The sequence below is a fragment of the Grammomys surdaster genome, unplaced genomic scaffold (assembly GCF_004785775.1).
Source record: "Grammomys surdaster isolate TR1022 unplaced genomic scaffold, NIH_TR_1.0 174, whole genome shotgun sequence".
In the NCBI taxonomy this organism is placed as follows: domain Eukaryota; kingdom Metazoa; phylum Chordata; class Mammalia; order Rodentia; family Muridae; genus Grammomys; species Grammomys surdaster.
Window position 1 is genome coordinate 8,195,169 of NW_021604622.1, and position 13,345 is coordinate 8,208,513.

Sequence of the window (13,345 nt, forward strand, 5' to 3'; positions counted from 1 at the left end):
GTGTGTGTGTGTGTGTGTGTGTGTGTGTGTGTGTGTGTGTGTGTGTGAAGAGAGGCATAGACGGGGCAGACAGAGACAGAAAAGGTATCCTGTAACTCAGGATGGCCTTAAACTTACGGGCATTCTGCATGCCTCAGTCTCCTGAGTGCTAGGATTACGAGAGTGAGCCTTTGCACATGGCAATTCTATTTCTTCTTAGAGCAACAGCTGAGTAACTTAAAATACACACAGGCACGCACGCACACACCCCAAGAGGGCTATAAGGTTGTTTCATTCTGCGTTTAAATAATGTCTTTATTTCTTGATGCTTTCGTTTTTGTTTTGCTTTTGAGACAGTCTTGTTTTGTAGTCAGTGCTGCCCTAAACTAAGCAGTCCAGGCTAGCCTTCAACTCAGACTCTTTTTGCCTCAGTGCCTTGAGTGTGGGATTACAGACATGCACCACCATACTTGACTCAATTACAAAGCAACAGGTAATCCCCCTGTTCACCTTGGCTAATGGAGTAGCAAAAACAACAGCAACAAAACCCCAAGCATCCTTCAAGATCCTGTACGTTTGTCCAGAGTGAGAAATTTGCTCATAGGGCCTACTGCTTTGTATGTGTAATGTATGCACACATGGTCGTCACACGGGTGAGAGAGGATCGCACAGGGCACTGATGTCACATACGTTAGGCCTGTCTTAAAGGACTTGACACTAGGTTTGTATGTGTAATACATACAACTACATTCTAAGAAATCAGTGAGATCAGGAATTTCTCAGCATAGGCATATGTTGATACATATCTTTATTCTTCTCCCATTCCCTTTTATTCCCCATTATTGACTACTAATTCCTTTCCTGATTACCATTTTCTTTTGAGGGAACAATACTGAGGATTGAACCTTGGGCCTGAGATGCAGGGCAGGGGCCCCACCACTGAGCTGCAACCCCAACTGAATATTCTTTTAACATAAATATAAGCCATCAACTGGGATGAGTTTTCAGGGTGACTTCTTTATAGATGTTGCTTCATCGTATAAACAAAGTGTGATCTGAGCACCAGGGAGGAGAGCGTTCATGTTTATGAGGGGCCCCTCAAGTAGAATTTCATCGATTTTTTTTTTTTTCCTGAACACTTGAGAAATATAGTGGATTTTCACTGTACCTGAGTGTATGGGGCAGAATGGAAAGTTCTGGGGAGGGAGAAAGGCTGGCCTTAAGAGAGCAGTGACTGACCCTTCTGTACAATGCCCCTTTTGGAGAATATCTAGTGGTTTGGAACAGAAGGCTGTCACACGGGGGTGGGGTGGGGGGTGGAGGGGTAGGGGGGACAGGATAGCAGGGGCCATTGAGGTGGCAGATACAATAGGCCTGTCTTAAAGAGCTAGACACTGGGTTGAGTTTGGAGGTGAGGAGATGAGGTGCTGTCTGGGGAACTCTTCCAGAATGCGCTCTCCTGTCTCTGGTCCTCCTGCTCCGTGTAGAGATACTCACCACAGTCAGTGTGATAGCTGACTTCTCTGGAAGCTTTTCAGTCTTGTTCCTAGAGAAAGAAAGCCTTAAGCTTGAACGTTGGAACCACATAGTACGGAGGGCTGTACCCCATTCTCCCCTCCTCTCTTAGTTATTTCTCTATTGCTGGGAAGAGACACCGTGACCAAAGCAGCTCTTAGGAAAGAAAGCATTCAAGTGGGGCTGGCTTACAGGTACAGAGGGTTAGTCCATTATTATGTGGGCAGCATGGCAGTATGCAGACAGGAGCTGGAACAGTAGCTGAGAGCTGCAACTGATCTATAGGCAGAGAGACACGGCCTGGCATGGGCTTTTGAGACCTCAAACTCCAGTGACACAGTTCCTCCAATGAGGCCACCCCCCTTCCCCCAGTCATTAAAATCCTTTCAAATAGTACTGTGATTAAGCATTCAAATATAGTAACCTGTGCAGCCGTTCTTCAACCACCACACCTTCCTACTATTCGGGATCCGAGTGACTTCAGGTAAGACAGGAGTCATTGCTCTTGAGTATGAAGGGTACGCATGTAAGGTGTTGGGTTACTCAGAAACTAACCCTGTGTTTCCCTTTTTCAAGAATAAGGAAGAAAAGTAAATGTGCCGAGATTCTCTTGTTGTTTTGTTTTATAAATAAAAGCTTTTTAAAATTACATTTGCCGGTTGTGTGTGTCCCACCATTCGTCCGTTCATCTATGTCATGGCACATGTATGGAGGTCATGGACAGATTGTCCGGAGTCATTCATTCTCTCCTTCTACCAGGGAGGCCCTGGATTCATACTTAGCTGATCAGGCTTTCTGGCAATGTCTTTACCTGTTGAGCCATTCCCTGGCCATAAATGAACTATTTTAAGTGGTCTTTATCTTTGTTGTAGGATTAATCACAATGAAAGGTTGGAGTTCCTGGGAGATGCTGTTGTTGAGTTTCTGACCAGGTAAGTAGGTCTTCCCCATCTAGCCCCCAGTGATTACAGTTGATAAGCGTTACCTCTTTTGTAATTAGCCAGCAATTCTTAGCAGGGCTTTGGAACGACATGTATTTTCTCCTCTGAAAGCTTAAAAGCCACATGGCTGTGGCTCTGGCCCTGACAACTGCTCTTGCTGCTGCTGTAATGAGTGAGATTACAAGATGAAAGGCTGGTGTCTCTGTCCTGTCAAGCATGTGTTAAAGTTGTTCACAGCCACAGGAGATCAGCTGGTCCGGGGCTGGATGCTTCAGAGCTTATATTCCGTTTGAAAGGGAAAGGATGGTATTTTAAAATGTCATTTCATCTTCCAGGATTTGCCTTTGATCCTGTTCTGTCTTTCTAATCTTGAGGGAAGTAAAGCTTCCAAGTAGTTTTAATGACTAAGGGTGTGTGTGTGTGTGTGTGTGTGTGTGTGTGTTTGTGTGTTCGTGTTTGTGTGTTCTAAGAACTTTCCATTGGAGGTACAGACTGGAAAGTGCATTTTGTCTTCCCATGCTCACAATCTTTTCCTTAAGGGAGGTGACACATGCTCCCCTGGAACTGTAGTGAACAATTTTTCTTATAACAGTCCTTTGTTTTCTGAAGAAGAACATAAAGATAAGCTCCAGGATGAGCTGTTCTGGTGGGCAGCAGGTTTGAGGATGTAGAGTGCCGTAGGAGAGGGCAGCTGCAGCTGTGATCCAGATGTGTTCTGGGCGGCCTTCTACCCTGGCCACACTTCACCCTGGAGTTCCCTGACACATCATTGCATAGAACCTGCCAGATGTCACTCACTGCTCTTTTCCTGGCTGCTGTATTCTGGATACTTTACAACCACATTGCTACTCAGGGCTTCCCCGGATTGTCCTCAGGGGCTGCCCATAATCCTCCCCAGTGAAAGGCATCTGTTTATAGGCCCAAGTTTGGACTTTTAGATAGATGTTTGCTCTCATTAGTCAAAAAAGTGTGACAGATTGTATCATTATCAGATTTCAGACAACTTTTTGAGCCATGGTCTTACTATCTAATCCTGACTGGTGTAGAACTCACCGTATATACCTGGCTGGCTTTGTACTTACGGTGATTCTCTTGTCTCTGTCTCTAGAATGCTAGGATAGCAGATGTCTGTCACTGTGTCTCCCCAGAGAAATCTTTTAAGACAAATATATCCGGGTGTACGAGTAAATGTTGCTACTAAGGTTTTGTGTGTTCGTAAATAATTTACTCTTTAGGTTAGTTCAGTGCAGTTGACTGGTATCTGTTGCAGATGCGACGTCATCCTGTGTCTGTACTGCAGAGCTGCAGACAGTTTGTGATGGGGATTTATATGCTCTTTTCTGTTCTTTTTTCCCGGCAGTGTCCACCTGTATTATTTGTTTCCTAGCTTGGAGGAAGGAGGCTTGGCAACCTATCGGACTGCCATCGTGCAGAATCAGCACCTTGCCATGCTTGCAAAGGTATTGTCGGGCATCAGAGTGACAGTATAAAAGCAACAGCTTTTAGAAGCAATTGCAGAATCTGACATTGTCTTCTGGAGCCCACAAAACTCTGCAGCTGAGTGAATCGTTCTCGAGAATATACCTGGGAGTCAGGTTTTATGGACCAGACCATGGTGGAGTTGTTTGTTTCTCTGTTTTGGTCTGTTACCTTTGTGAATTTCACCAGCAGCTAATGAACTCAGCTGTGAGGTAACTTGAAAACAGACAAGTAAGAAACTGACAGATGTACATGAACAGCTAAGCATTTGGGGGAGAGGAACATGGGAGCCATGCAAAAGAAATGGAATACTTTTGTAATACATTTGTTTATTAATTTATGTTAACAGGTAGAATTATAGCTCTGAACAGAATATTTCAGACAGTTCACATCCATATGGGATAGTTTTTAGACCTCTGAGAATCTCCAAATCACAAATCCCATTAATTAAGATTTAGGCTTTAAGCTTTAGGCTGTATTGCATGCCTCCTTGACTTAGCTGCGTGGCTAACAGAACAGACTCACGCTAGGATATAACCACAGAGGAACATGGTCATTTTAGCTGACCTCTTAGGGTTTTGCCCATCTCCTTTCTTGCATCCTGGGTGGCTATAGGACAGTTGTTCTCTCCCAAAGCCTCAGCTCTCTCATGGATAAAGTGGGACACACATTGGCTTCCACACACATGCTGGGTTTGAGAATTAAATGACATTTGGAGTTTTAATGAGTCTATTTAAAGTGGGTTTCATGATCTTTGTTCATAGAAATCATACGAAGATAATAAATGAATTTGTAGCAGCTGGTTATTTTTAGTGTTGTTTATCATTGTTCTTACAATAAGTTCTCACATTTTATAGGCTTTTGTGTTTATGCAACATCAGAAAGGGTGAAGGCTTTTAAATTCTTAGATGGCAGTGTCTACCGGAAAAGCTTTCCTTTGCTTTTGCCTTGAGTTGTTTCTTCCCCTTTCCTTTCATTTTGATATAAAAGTTGGAAAAGAGTAGTTTTGTGACTGGCTTATTGATTTGATCTTGTAAGGATGTTAATAATATTAAAAATGTAGCAAATTTTAGCATATGGTTTTTGTGTTAGCACAGAAGTCTTGTTTTACTTTGTGTAGTATGTTATCACAGCTACAGTGGTAGGCTGCAAACCTAGGACATTGGATGCTCTCCAGTGCCATGAGGAATGACTGGCTGGCCAGTGTCCTCCTTTAGGGATTGCTCTAGATGGTCTTATTTCTCCAAATCCACCCTAGTACAGTTCTCTGAGTAGGAATCCAAGTGCTTAGAATATGGTGTCTCCAGCCATATTCATCTTTTGATTTCTGAAGTTACTTATTTCTTATCCTAATATATAATTACATATGAATCTTTTTGTAGGACCAGATCCATGATAAATTACCTTACAAAGTACCCCGGACATCACCTAGCTTCCTTCCCTGTAGCCTTGGTCTCCAGCAGAAGGCTATGGTGGTCCCACCTTTTTCGAGAGCAGTAGCCCTGCAGCTTTTGGGGAGCAAGGAGTTGGAGAAAGACTGACAGCCTCTGTGCATCTTAGGGACTTCATACCAGTGTTTGTTCTCCTTCAAGAGTTCTGCTAAAGCCTATGTAAAAATCAAGGCTAGGAGAGTGGGCTGTGTGAGAAGTTGGAACTCCGCAGCACCCCAGAAGAATTGTTCATGACATAAAAATGCAGTTTGCAGTCTGTTCTCAAGCAGGACTCCAGAGATAGCAAGCAATTGTATTTTCCCAGTGAGCCTGTGAAACAGATGACATAGTTTACATAGTCTAGTATAAACTCTGGCACTCTGGGATCAAGTGTTTTTTTGTTTTTTAAGGAACTTTGTGCTGTTATAACTGTGGTAGTCAAAACCGATTTGAATATGTTTTATTCTCTAGATTCTTAGCAGTGCTTCCAGTCCAAGTGGGTATGGGCAGTGTGAATGTCTTTAATCCAAAGACTGGTGAGACTACAGCCGTTAGTTTGTACATTAGCTTGTGTCTTATTCCGTATATGTTTCAGACGTTTGTTTAGGAAGTATTTTAAATTTTAATTTATGGAAGTGGAAACAGACTTAATACATATTTATGTCATATTTGTATCTTTCTCCTTTTATGAAAAAGTCTCATTTTTTCAAAACAGAGAAACAATTTTCTAAGGACATGTTTATTTGTTTGGGTCTGGCTCTAAAAGGTCTTATATTTAATTGTATATCAGGATATAAAATGAGTAGGTGTGGAAATCCAGGTTAAGGAGCTGAGCCTCACCTGTTCCGTGTGGGACCTGACATCATCCATGTCACGTTATTCTGGATCAAAGACTTGAGACTTTTGGGTACACCCTTGGGTTAGGTTTGCATCCTCTACGTGAATCCAAACACCCATGTTCTTGTAGCAGAATCTTTTTTAGTGAAGTGTCATTCTTGGTTTGCACTTAGATTTGAAAAGTCAGATCTCCTCATTTCTGACCCCAAATCTGACTGTTGGAATTTGGAAAGTACTTCTGCTGGTCAGGACTGAACCATGTGGATTTCTAGTGAATTAATGTGTAGACTAAGCACCTGACACGCCTGCATAAGGCCCGTGCATTTCAGCGTTGCCCCCTTCCCCATGATACACAAGGCTATTTTGACAAATGTTCTCACTTTTTGTTTTGTCATTTTGGATTTTATAGAAACTTGAACTGGATCGATTTATGCTGTATGCCCATGGGCCCGATCTATGTAGAGAATCAGATCTCCGGCATGCAATGGCCAATTGTTTTGAAGCATTAATAGGTAATTTTCCTTTAAAATCTGCTTCTTTTATGTACTGAGCTTGTTGGAGAGTGCATGGAATTCATTGTAGAAGCTTACAATAGAATTACTTGTTCCTAAAGCATGTGAACACCCGCCACATTGTCCAGTAGTTACCTTAGTGTCTCTAGGGAGTCAATCATGCTTTCTAGTTATTGCATTCTTCCTGTCTGATGTCATGCTTAGCATTTCCTGAATTGGAGTGAATTTATGTGTAGATGGCTTGCTTTCTATATTTGACACACACAAACTTACACACACACACACGAAAATGGAAAGTAAGTTGTTAGTAATGTCTCAGTGTATCTTCTGAACACATTTTAAATTGTTGGCAAGTTTTCTGATTTTATTATTATCTTGGAAAGAAAACCTTTTTAATCCTTTGTAACTATTGTTGATTGATATAGACACTTCTCACCCAGGCTTTATATCTACAACATATGGTTAGCTGTTAGTACAGGAAAATTAATGGAGAATTAATTAGCTGGTAATTGAAATACACTTTATACTAAAATGTTATAGTAAACCAACAGTTTCTTGCTTTTACGTAAATGACTAAGTACATTTATTTCACAAAGACCTTCGTACTTTTTTTGCCCTCTTTTTTTGGAAATGCACACAATAGTTTTATAGTGATGATGATGCCAAAAGAATGTTAACAGTTCTCCACTCTTCCTAAGCAATGTGTGCTTTTTATCAATAGGTGTATTTCCAGAGAGTTTATCACAGGGAATTACTGTGCCCTGTCCACATGATTTGGCAGGGTTGCGGTTTGACTTCAGGCTTGAGTAGACAGGATTCCATCACTTGTCACATAATGTGTCTCTGGCAGATAATGCAATCCCTGATCTTCACTTCCCTGTCAGAGATGGAGGCACCATCACTGCCTCAGGAGTTCTTGAGTCGTGCTGGTCCTGGCAGCACCCACTTCCAGAGTAGAGTTCCATAGAACTGAGTCGTGCACCAGTCAGCTCTGAGTCTTGAGACTCTTCTGACACTTTCCCAAGCCTTCCCGAGAAGGGGCAGAGAGGAGTGTGGAGTAGTGATGCCTGCCAGCCCTGATCCACAGCTGCTGCTGTCTTCATCCCGCTGTAGCGATTGATGCATTCAGTAATACCTATTGATCAAAAGCCTTCTAGGTTAGCATTTTAACTTTATATATGGAAATGTAGCCATTCTGAAGACAGATGTAAAATTTTGATTTTAAGAAAATATGACTTTTCTACTGTAGGTTTATTTTGCTACCAAGCTAAAATGTTGCCATGGTGCTCGCAGCTTTTGGTTAGTGTGCATTTGCAGTGTCTCATTACTTCAAATTAAAAGTGGAGCCTGTCCTGGTTTTTATTTTCAGAAGACTTCATTGGTCTAGTTTCTGGTTTTATCTAGGTTTCTGTTGTTGTTGTTGTTCACATATATATGTTTGTTTTAAAACATGCACTGTAAAAACAGAAAGTGAATTGAAGTGTTTTCTTTAGTATGGTTAAATATTGTCTCCTTAGTAAGGTATATACTGTATCTTTCATGAGAGTTCATATCTAGCCTCTTCTGCTTACAAGTTTTAGCGAATTAACTTTATAATGCAGTCTGAATTTTAGCACAAAAGCATAGCTAAGGGCAGGAAAGTGTTCCCTTAAAACAGTCTCCTCTTAGCGCCTAGGCTTTCTGCCGTGACTGGTTTTAGCTTGCCTTTTTGCTTTTTATAGAGATGTGTAATTTTCTCTGCATATTAATGCAGCCTTCCTTCTGACACTCGCTCGCTTTCCTGCAGGAGCCGTTTACCTGGAGGGCAGCCTGGAGGAAGCCAAGCAGCTCTTCGGACGCTTGCTCTTTAATGATCCGGTATTTATGTTCAGCCATCTTTCTCTCCTCAGCTCTGTATCAGTGCAGAAGTTCTGTTTCCTGAAAAGACTGGGGGAAAGACTAAATGCCAGCCTCTCACAGGTGGCGGACGTCAAGTACGTCACCATCAGCTCGTTCAACTCTTGCAGACGTGGGAGTTCTGGGACAGTCTTTCCAGGAATTTTTTTTTTTTTTTAACCTGATGATCTTTCCTTGTGGAAAGATCATTTAATCATTTCTAGATTAAATGTGGATTACAGATACAAAAGGAGTTGTTATATTCTGCAGATTTTCTAGGTTAATTACACTTTTCAATGAGTACCTTCCCCATGCAGGCCCAGTTAACGATATTAGCCTGTTCCTGATTTGTTTTGTTTTATTTTTTGTTTGTAAATTATGTAAAGTAGTGGAACATATTTATTTTAGACAGGATTTCTGATAGGCCTGTGACTAAATAATCTAGGAGAACTTTTTTCTAAAGCAAATTACATTTTTTTTAAACGATTCTAGGATGGTTTGTGTTACTAATGTTTTAAGCCATTAATATTGCCAGAGATATCCTTTTACTCTTGCGTGTGCTAGAGCATCCTAAATGCTTTCTGTACCAAAACAAGTCACTGTAACGTTAAAGGGAAAGGCAGCTCTATTCCAAACTGAAACGGCATCATAATTGAATGAAGTAGCCCTTGAGGAATGAAAAACACAGGATGCCGGTTGTAAGCCAGGTGAAGCCCTCACCTTACACGCTGTCGGGTGTTACGACTGCATTACTTTGTGTAGTTAAAAGTCAATAGTTTTAAACACGTGACCTCCATATTCTGTCCAAGAATTACTAAGTTTGTTTTTCTAGAGATGGGATGAACTTTTATGTTTGTGTATTTGCTGGTAACAGAAGAATTCTCTGCAGACCCATGGTCCCCCATCTTGCCCTACATACACAAACAACTGTGCATCTTGGTTTGTGTCTGTAGCAGATGGCATGTATTTTAGGACTTCTTTCTCAAATTTTAAAATATCCCCGATCTGGCTTTTATCTTCTGTTGGCAGCTTGGGCAACCTTCTCATGCCTTCTCCAGTGTTCCCCTCACCTCTGATGTCGCTGCTCCTTTGTCCTGGATTAACCTGCACCCCCTCCTGTGCTCCTCCCCACAGCTTTCTAGCCTGTGTTCTTAGTTGGCTCTGCTTGTGTTCAGACTTTTTTTTCCCTTTAAACTTCTCTGTCCTGTCTGTCTACTTAGTAGGCTTATCTTACACTTCCAGAGCCCAGTTCGGTGCTGAGCTGCCCAGCACTGGATACTTAATAAAGGGCGAAATGAAGAATCGTCTGAACGGAAAGCCGAGCCTGGGCATTATCTTACAAATGGAACGGCTGAGGCTCACAGTTCATTTTGGTGTCTCTTGTAAAACTGAGTAAGGCTCAGTAATACATAACGTTCTGCTTCAGAATTTTCATGTATACAAGCTGGAGCCTTTTAACTTGACTGGCATTTCCAAATTGGCTTGAGTCTACTAGCTATTGAAACATTGACAAACACTCTCACTGACTCACACTCTCTCTCTCTCTCTCTTTCTCTCTCTCTCTATCCCCTCCCCCTTCCCCTCCCCTCCCCCTCCCTCCCTCCCCCCCCTCTGTGAGTCTGTGTGTGTGTTGTTATGAAAATGTAATAAGCTGCACACAGAGAGGAAAGAAACATAGACAACTAATGCAGGTTGACGAACTCTCTGTAACTATGGGGTATCTATGTTAGTGAGGAGAGAAGTATCCTTTAAGGCCAGGGCTGCTGCTCAATGTTGAGGGTATTGGTTGTCTGCTGTGTGTGCGCCCAGATTAAGAGAAGGGGTTAGTCTGAGATTGGGTGCTACTGTGAGGTGGGTTAGCAACCCAGTGTCCCGATAGTTGTGGTTTAGGGGATAGTGCAGATCTAGGCAGCTAAGAGGGCAGTGTAGTCAGGATGGCAGAAGGCACTGAGAGAGGATCCTTTGACTTCTCTCCTGTGGGTGGGTGGGAAGGAGTCTTGTTTCCTGTTAATGTCCCTGTTGACGTCTGCTCTTACCCAGCCCTTTCAAACAGCAGGGCTGTCTTGTCTTTTCTCCCTCAACTGACTTTTCTTTCTAAGAACTATTTGCTTTTAGTTTGTATAACCCTCCAGGCTTACCCAGTGAGTTTGCCTGTGTGGAAAGCTTAAGTCTGATTACCCCGAGCGCCCCCTGACAACAATGGAAAGACATTACGTCATTTTCCTGTCTCCTCTCTTTTCTCATTGTACATCTGTCCCCAGCGTCTCTGACCCAGGCCATTCTCTGGCATACTAGAAATTGGAAAAGGTGTCTCTTCAAATTGCTTCTGAGCAGCCTGGTGTGGGTCTCCCACAGACGGCCATTTTAACAGGTTAATATTGGCTCCATCACCTTTGGTCTCCAACACGTTTTGCTTTTATTTTTATCTTTAAATCACAAACCTCAGACTCTTTCCAGCCCTAAACTTTTTTCCCCCATATATCCGTTCAGTTTTAAGTTTTCATCACTTGACTGGGTGACTTTTGGTTTGCTTCCCTTGAAACTGTCCTGTGCTTTCTCAAGGCCTCTCATCTCTCGCCTGTTAACTGTCCTTCATTGTCCCTCAGTGCTGTGTGAGTGACAGGCCTTCCAGTTTTAAGATATTTGAGTACTAGCCACCAAAGTCTATATACAATGTAACATAGAGAAGGTTTGGTGGGGTTTTGTTGCTGTTTTAAACAGGGCCTCACTATGTAGCCCTGGCTCACCAGGAACTCGCTATGTAGAACAGGGTGCCTTGAGAGTGCTGGGATTAAGTTCTCCGATGGTTCTGCCTGTGTCGGTCTCCTTTTTTGTCCATTTTCTTTGCCGTCTGTGTCTGCCTGGCATTTGGTTCTCACCCTCTGCTGGTGTTTGCTAGATTTTCCATCTTCTTCAAGTCCTCTTTGGAGATTTTTCTCATAACCCTGGGCAGAGTGATGCTTTTCCTCTGGCACCGACTTCCTCCCAGCTCGGTGTGGTAGCCTGACCTCCTTCAGTGAGCCTACCTCAAGTGCATCCATTTCTGTTCGTACGAGATTTAGTCTGTCTGAGAAACTGGCAGCTGGGATGTAGTTTAAAATGATTTTTCACTCTTAAGGGACCTACTTCAGGTTTGTAAGTTCTGTGTATTTACCTCTGCTGTTCCTCATTAGGCCTCTTTGAGGACAGAGCTGTATCCTATTTATCTTAGTAACCTAATACATAATGGGTATTTAATATCAATATGCTATGTTAATGAATGGCCCAGCCAATCTTGAGCATTTTCTAGAAGCAAACCATAGTCCTAGAGTTAATTAACAGTATCGCCGGGATCCCAGGCTAGATGTTTGCAGTGTATTTTCTCTGACACTACACTGGGGTACACAAAAGGAAGCAGATGTAAGTGAAGTTGTCTGGTTGTAAGACGGCATAAATTCACACCAAGACGGGTGGCCGTGGACATCCAGGAGAAATCACAAATACTTTTAAATGAAAAACGTGAAACAGCGAGAAGGAAATGATTCAGAGTGTCACGTGAGTCTTGAGTTCTGGAGACACCTGGGAAAGGTTGGAAGTGAAAGCTGGTTTATCAGTGCTGCTGATGCATTGTTGCTGCTAGTGGTGTTCTCCCTGACCGCACTGGGCATCAGGCTCTCTCAGTGTGCTACTCACTGGGCTGCTGTCAGGGACCGATGTGAAGAAGGTCCTAGGATTATCTTCAGTTTATACCTGTGGAAATAGTGGCCTGGGGAGAATAAGAAAGTTACCAACATGCACGCAGAATTAAACCTAGGCTCCTCAGCCGAGTCTGCACAGTCCCTAGCTTACTGTATAAAGGAACGGGAGCTTTACTGCCTGAGTGCATGTGAGGTAAACATGCCCGTCAGGTGTTCCCAGTCATGACGTAGATGAGAGGTCACTGGAGCGGAATAAAGGAATCCAGACAGAAGCAGGGGTGAAGAGAGGGAAGGATGGTGCTGCACTCCCGAGGAGACAGGTGGCCAGAGGCAGGCAGGCAGAAAGTGTCCATCCTGTCGTGGGGGGAGAGAACAAGATGTGGAGAGAACACTGGGGGAGGGAGGGAGGGAGGGAGAGAGAGAGAGAGAGAGGGAGAGAGGGAGAGAGGGAGAGAGGGAAGGAGCGGGAGGCTGACACTCTGGGGGATAAAAGGGAGAGGTTATTGATTGGTTAACAGAAGTCCTTTCTTGAGCCTTTAAAGAACAGTTTGATATTTAAGCCCTTTCTTTAAACATCGAGAACCTCTGTGCTTTGTTAAGTTGTTCAGAACCATTGAGCTTCCATTTCCTCTTATCACCTTATATCACAAATGAGCCTAAATTTTCCTGTATCCTGCCAAAAACCAAACTTTAGAAAAACATTTCTTCTTAGGTTATTTTTCTCTCTTATTTATAAAAGCCTAGCGTCAAGTAGAGGTTCCCAAGGGTCTGAAGTGAAGGAAAAACACTTTTTTTTCCCCCAAGGAAATCAGAATTCTAACTGCTCCTGGATTTACCTCAGCCACTGAGATAATATACCAGGATTTTCCATAAGGTTTATATATTATCATGTTTCAAGTAACCATTTATTCGAGCCACATTAAAGCATGGTCTCAGAGTTGTGAGGGCTTAGGAATGTGATGTGGGGTGTTCCCACTCCCTCTGAAGCAGGCTCGAGACAAGAACATGAAATCGGAGGGCATGTGGTGACAGTCGGCAGCGGATGACCAGGTCTGGGGTGTGAGTGTGACAGTCGTGTAATCCAGTGTATTGGGGTGTGA

The 13,345-nt window shown here is 42.9% G+C and overlaps 1 protein-coding gene across 1 annotated transcript in view; it reads left to right on the plus strand.

Moving 5' to 3' along the window:
• Positions 1 to 13,345, plus strand: part of Drosha (drosha ribonuclease III) — a 108,871-nt gene that overhangs the window by 74,030 nt on the left and 21,496 nt on the right. Inside the window, exons 23-26 of the mRNA XM_028767570.1 lie at positions 2,367 to 2,426; positions 3,796 to 3,895; positions 6,591 to 6,693; positions 8,480 to 8,550. Of these exons, the coding sequence (XP_028623403.1) occupies positions 2,367 to 2,426; positions 3,796 to 3,895; positions 6,591 to 6,693; positions 8,480 to 8,550 (334 nt within the window). The remainder of the gene's footprint in view (positions 1 to 2,366; positions 2,427 to 3,795; positions 3,896 to 6,590; positions 6,694 to 8,479; positions 8,551 to 13,345) is intronic.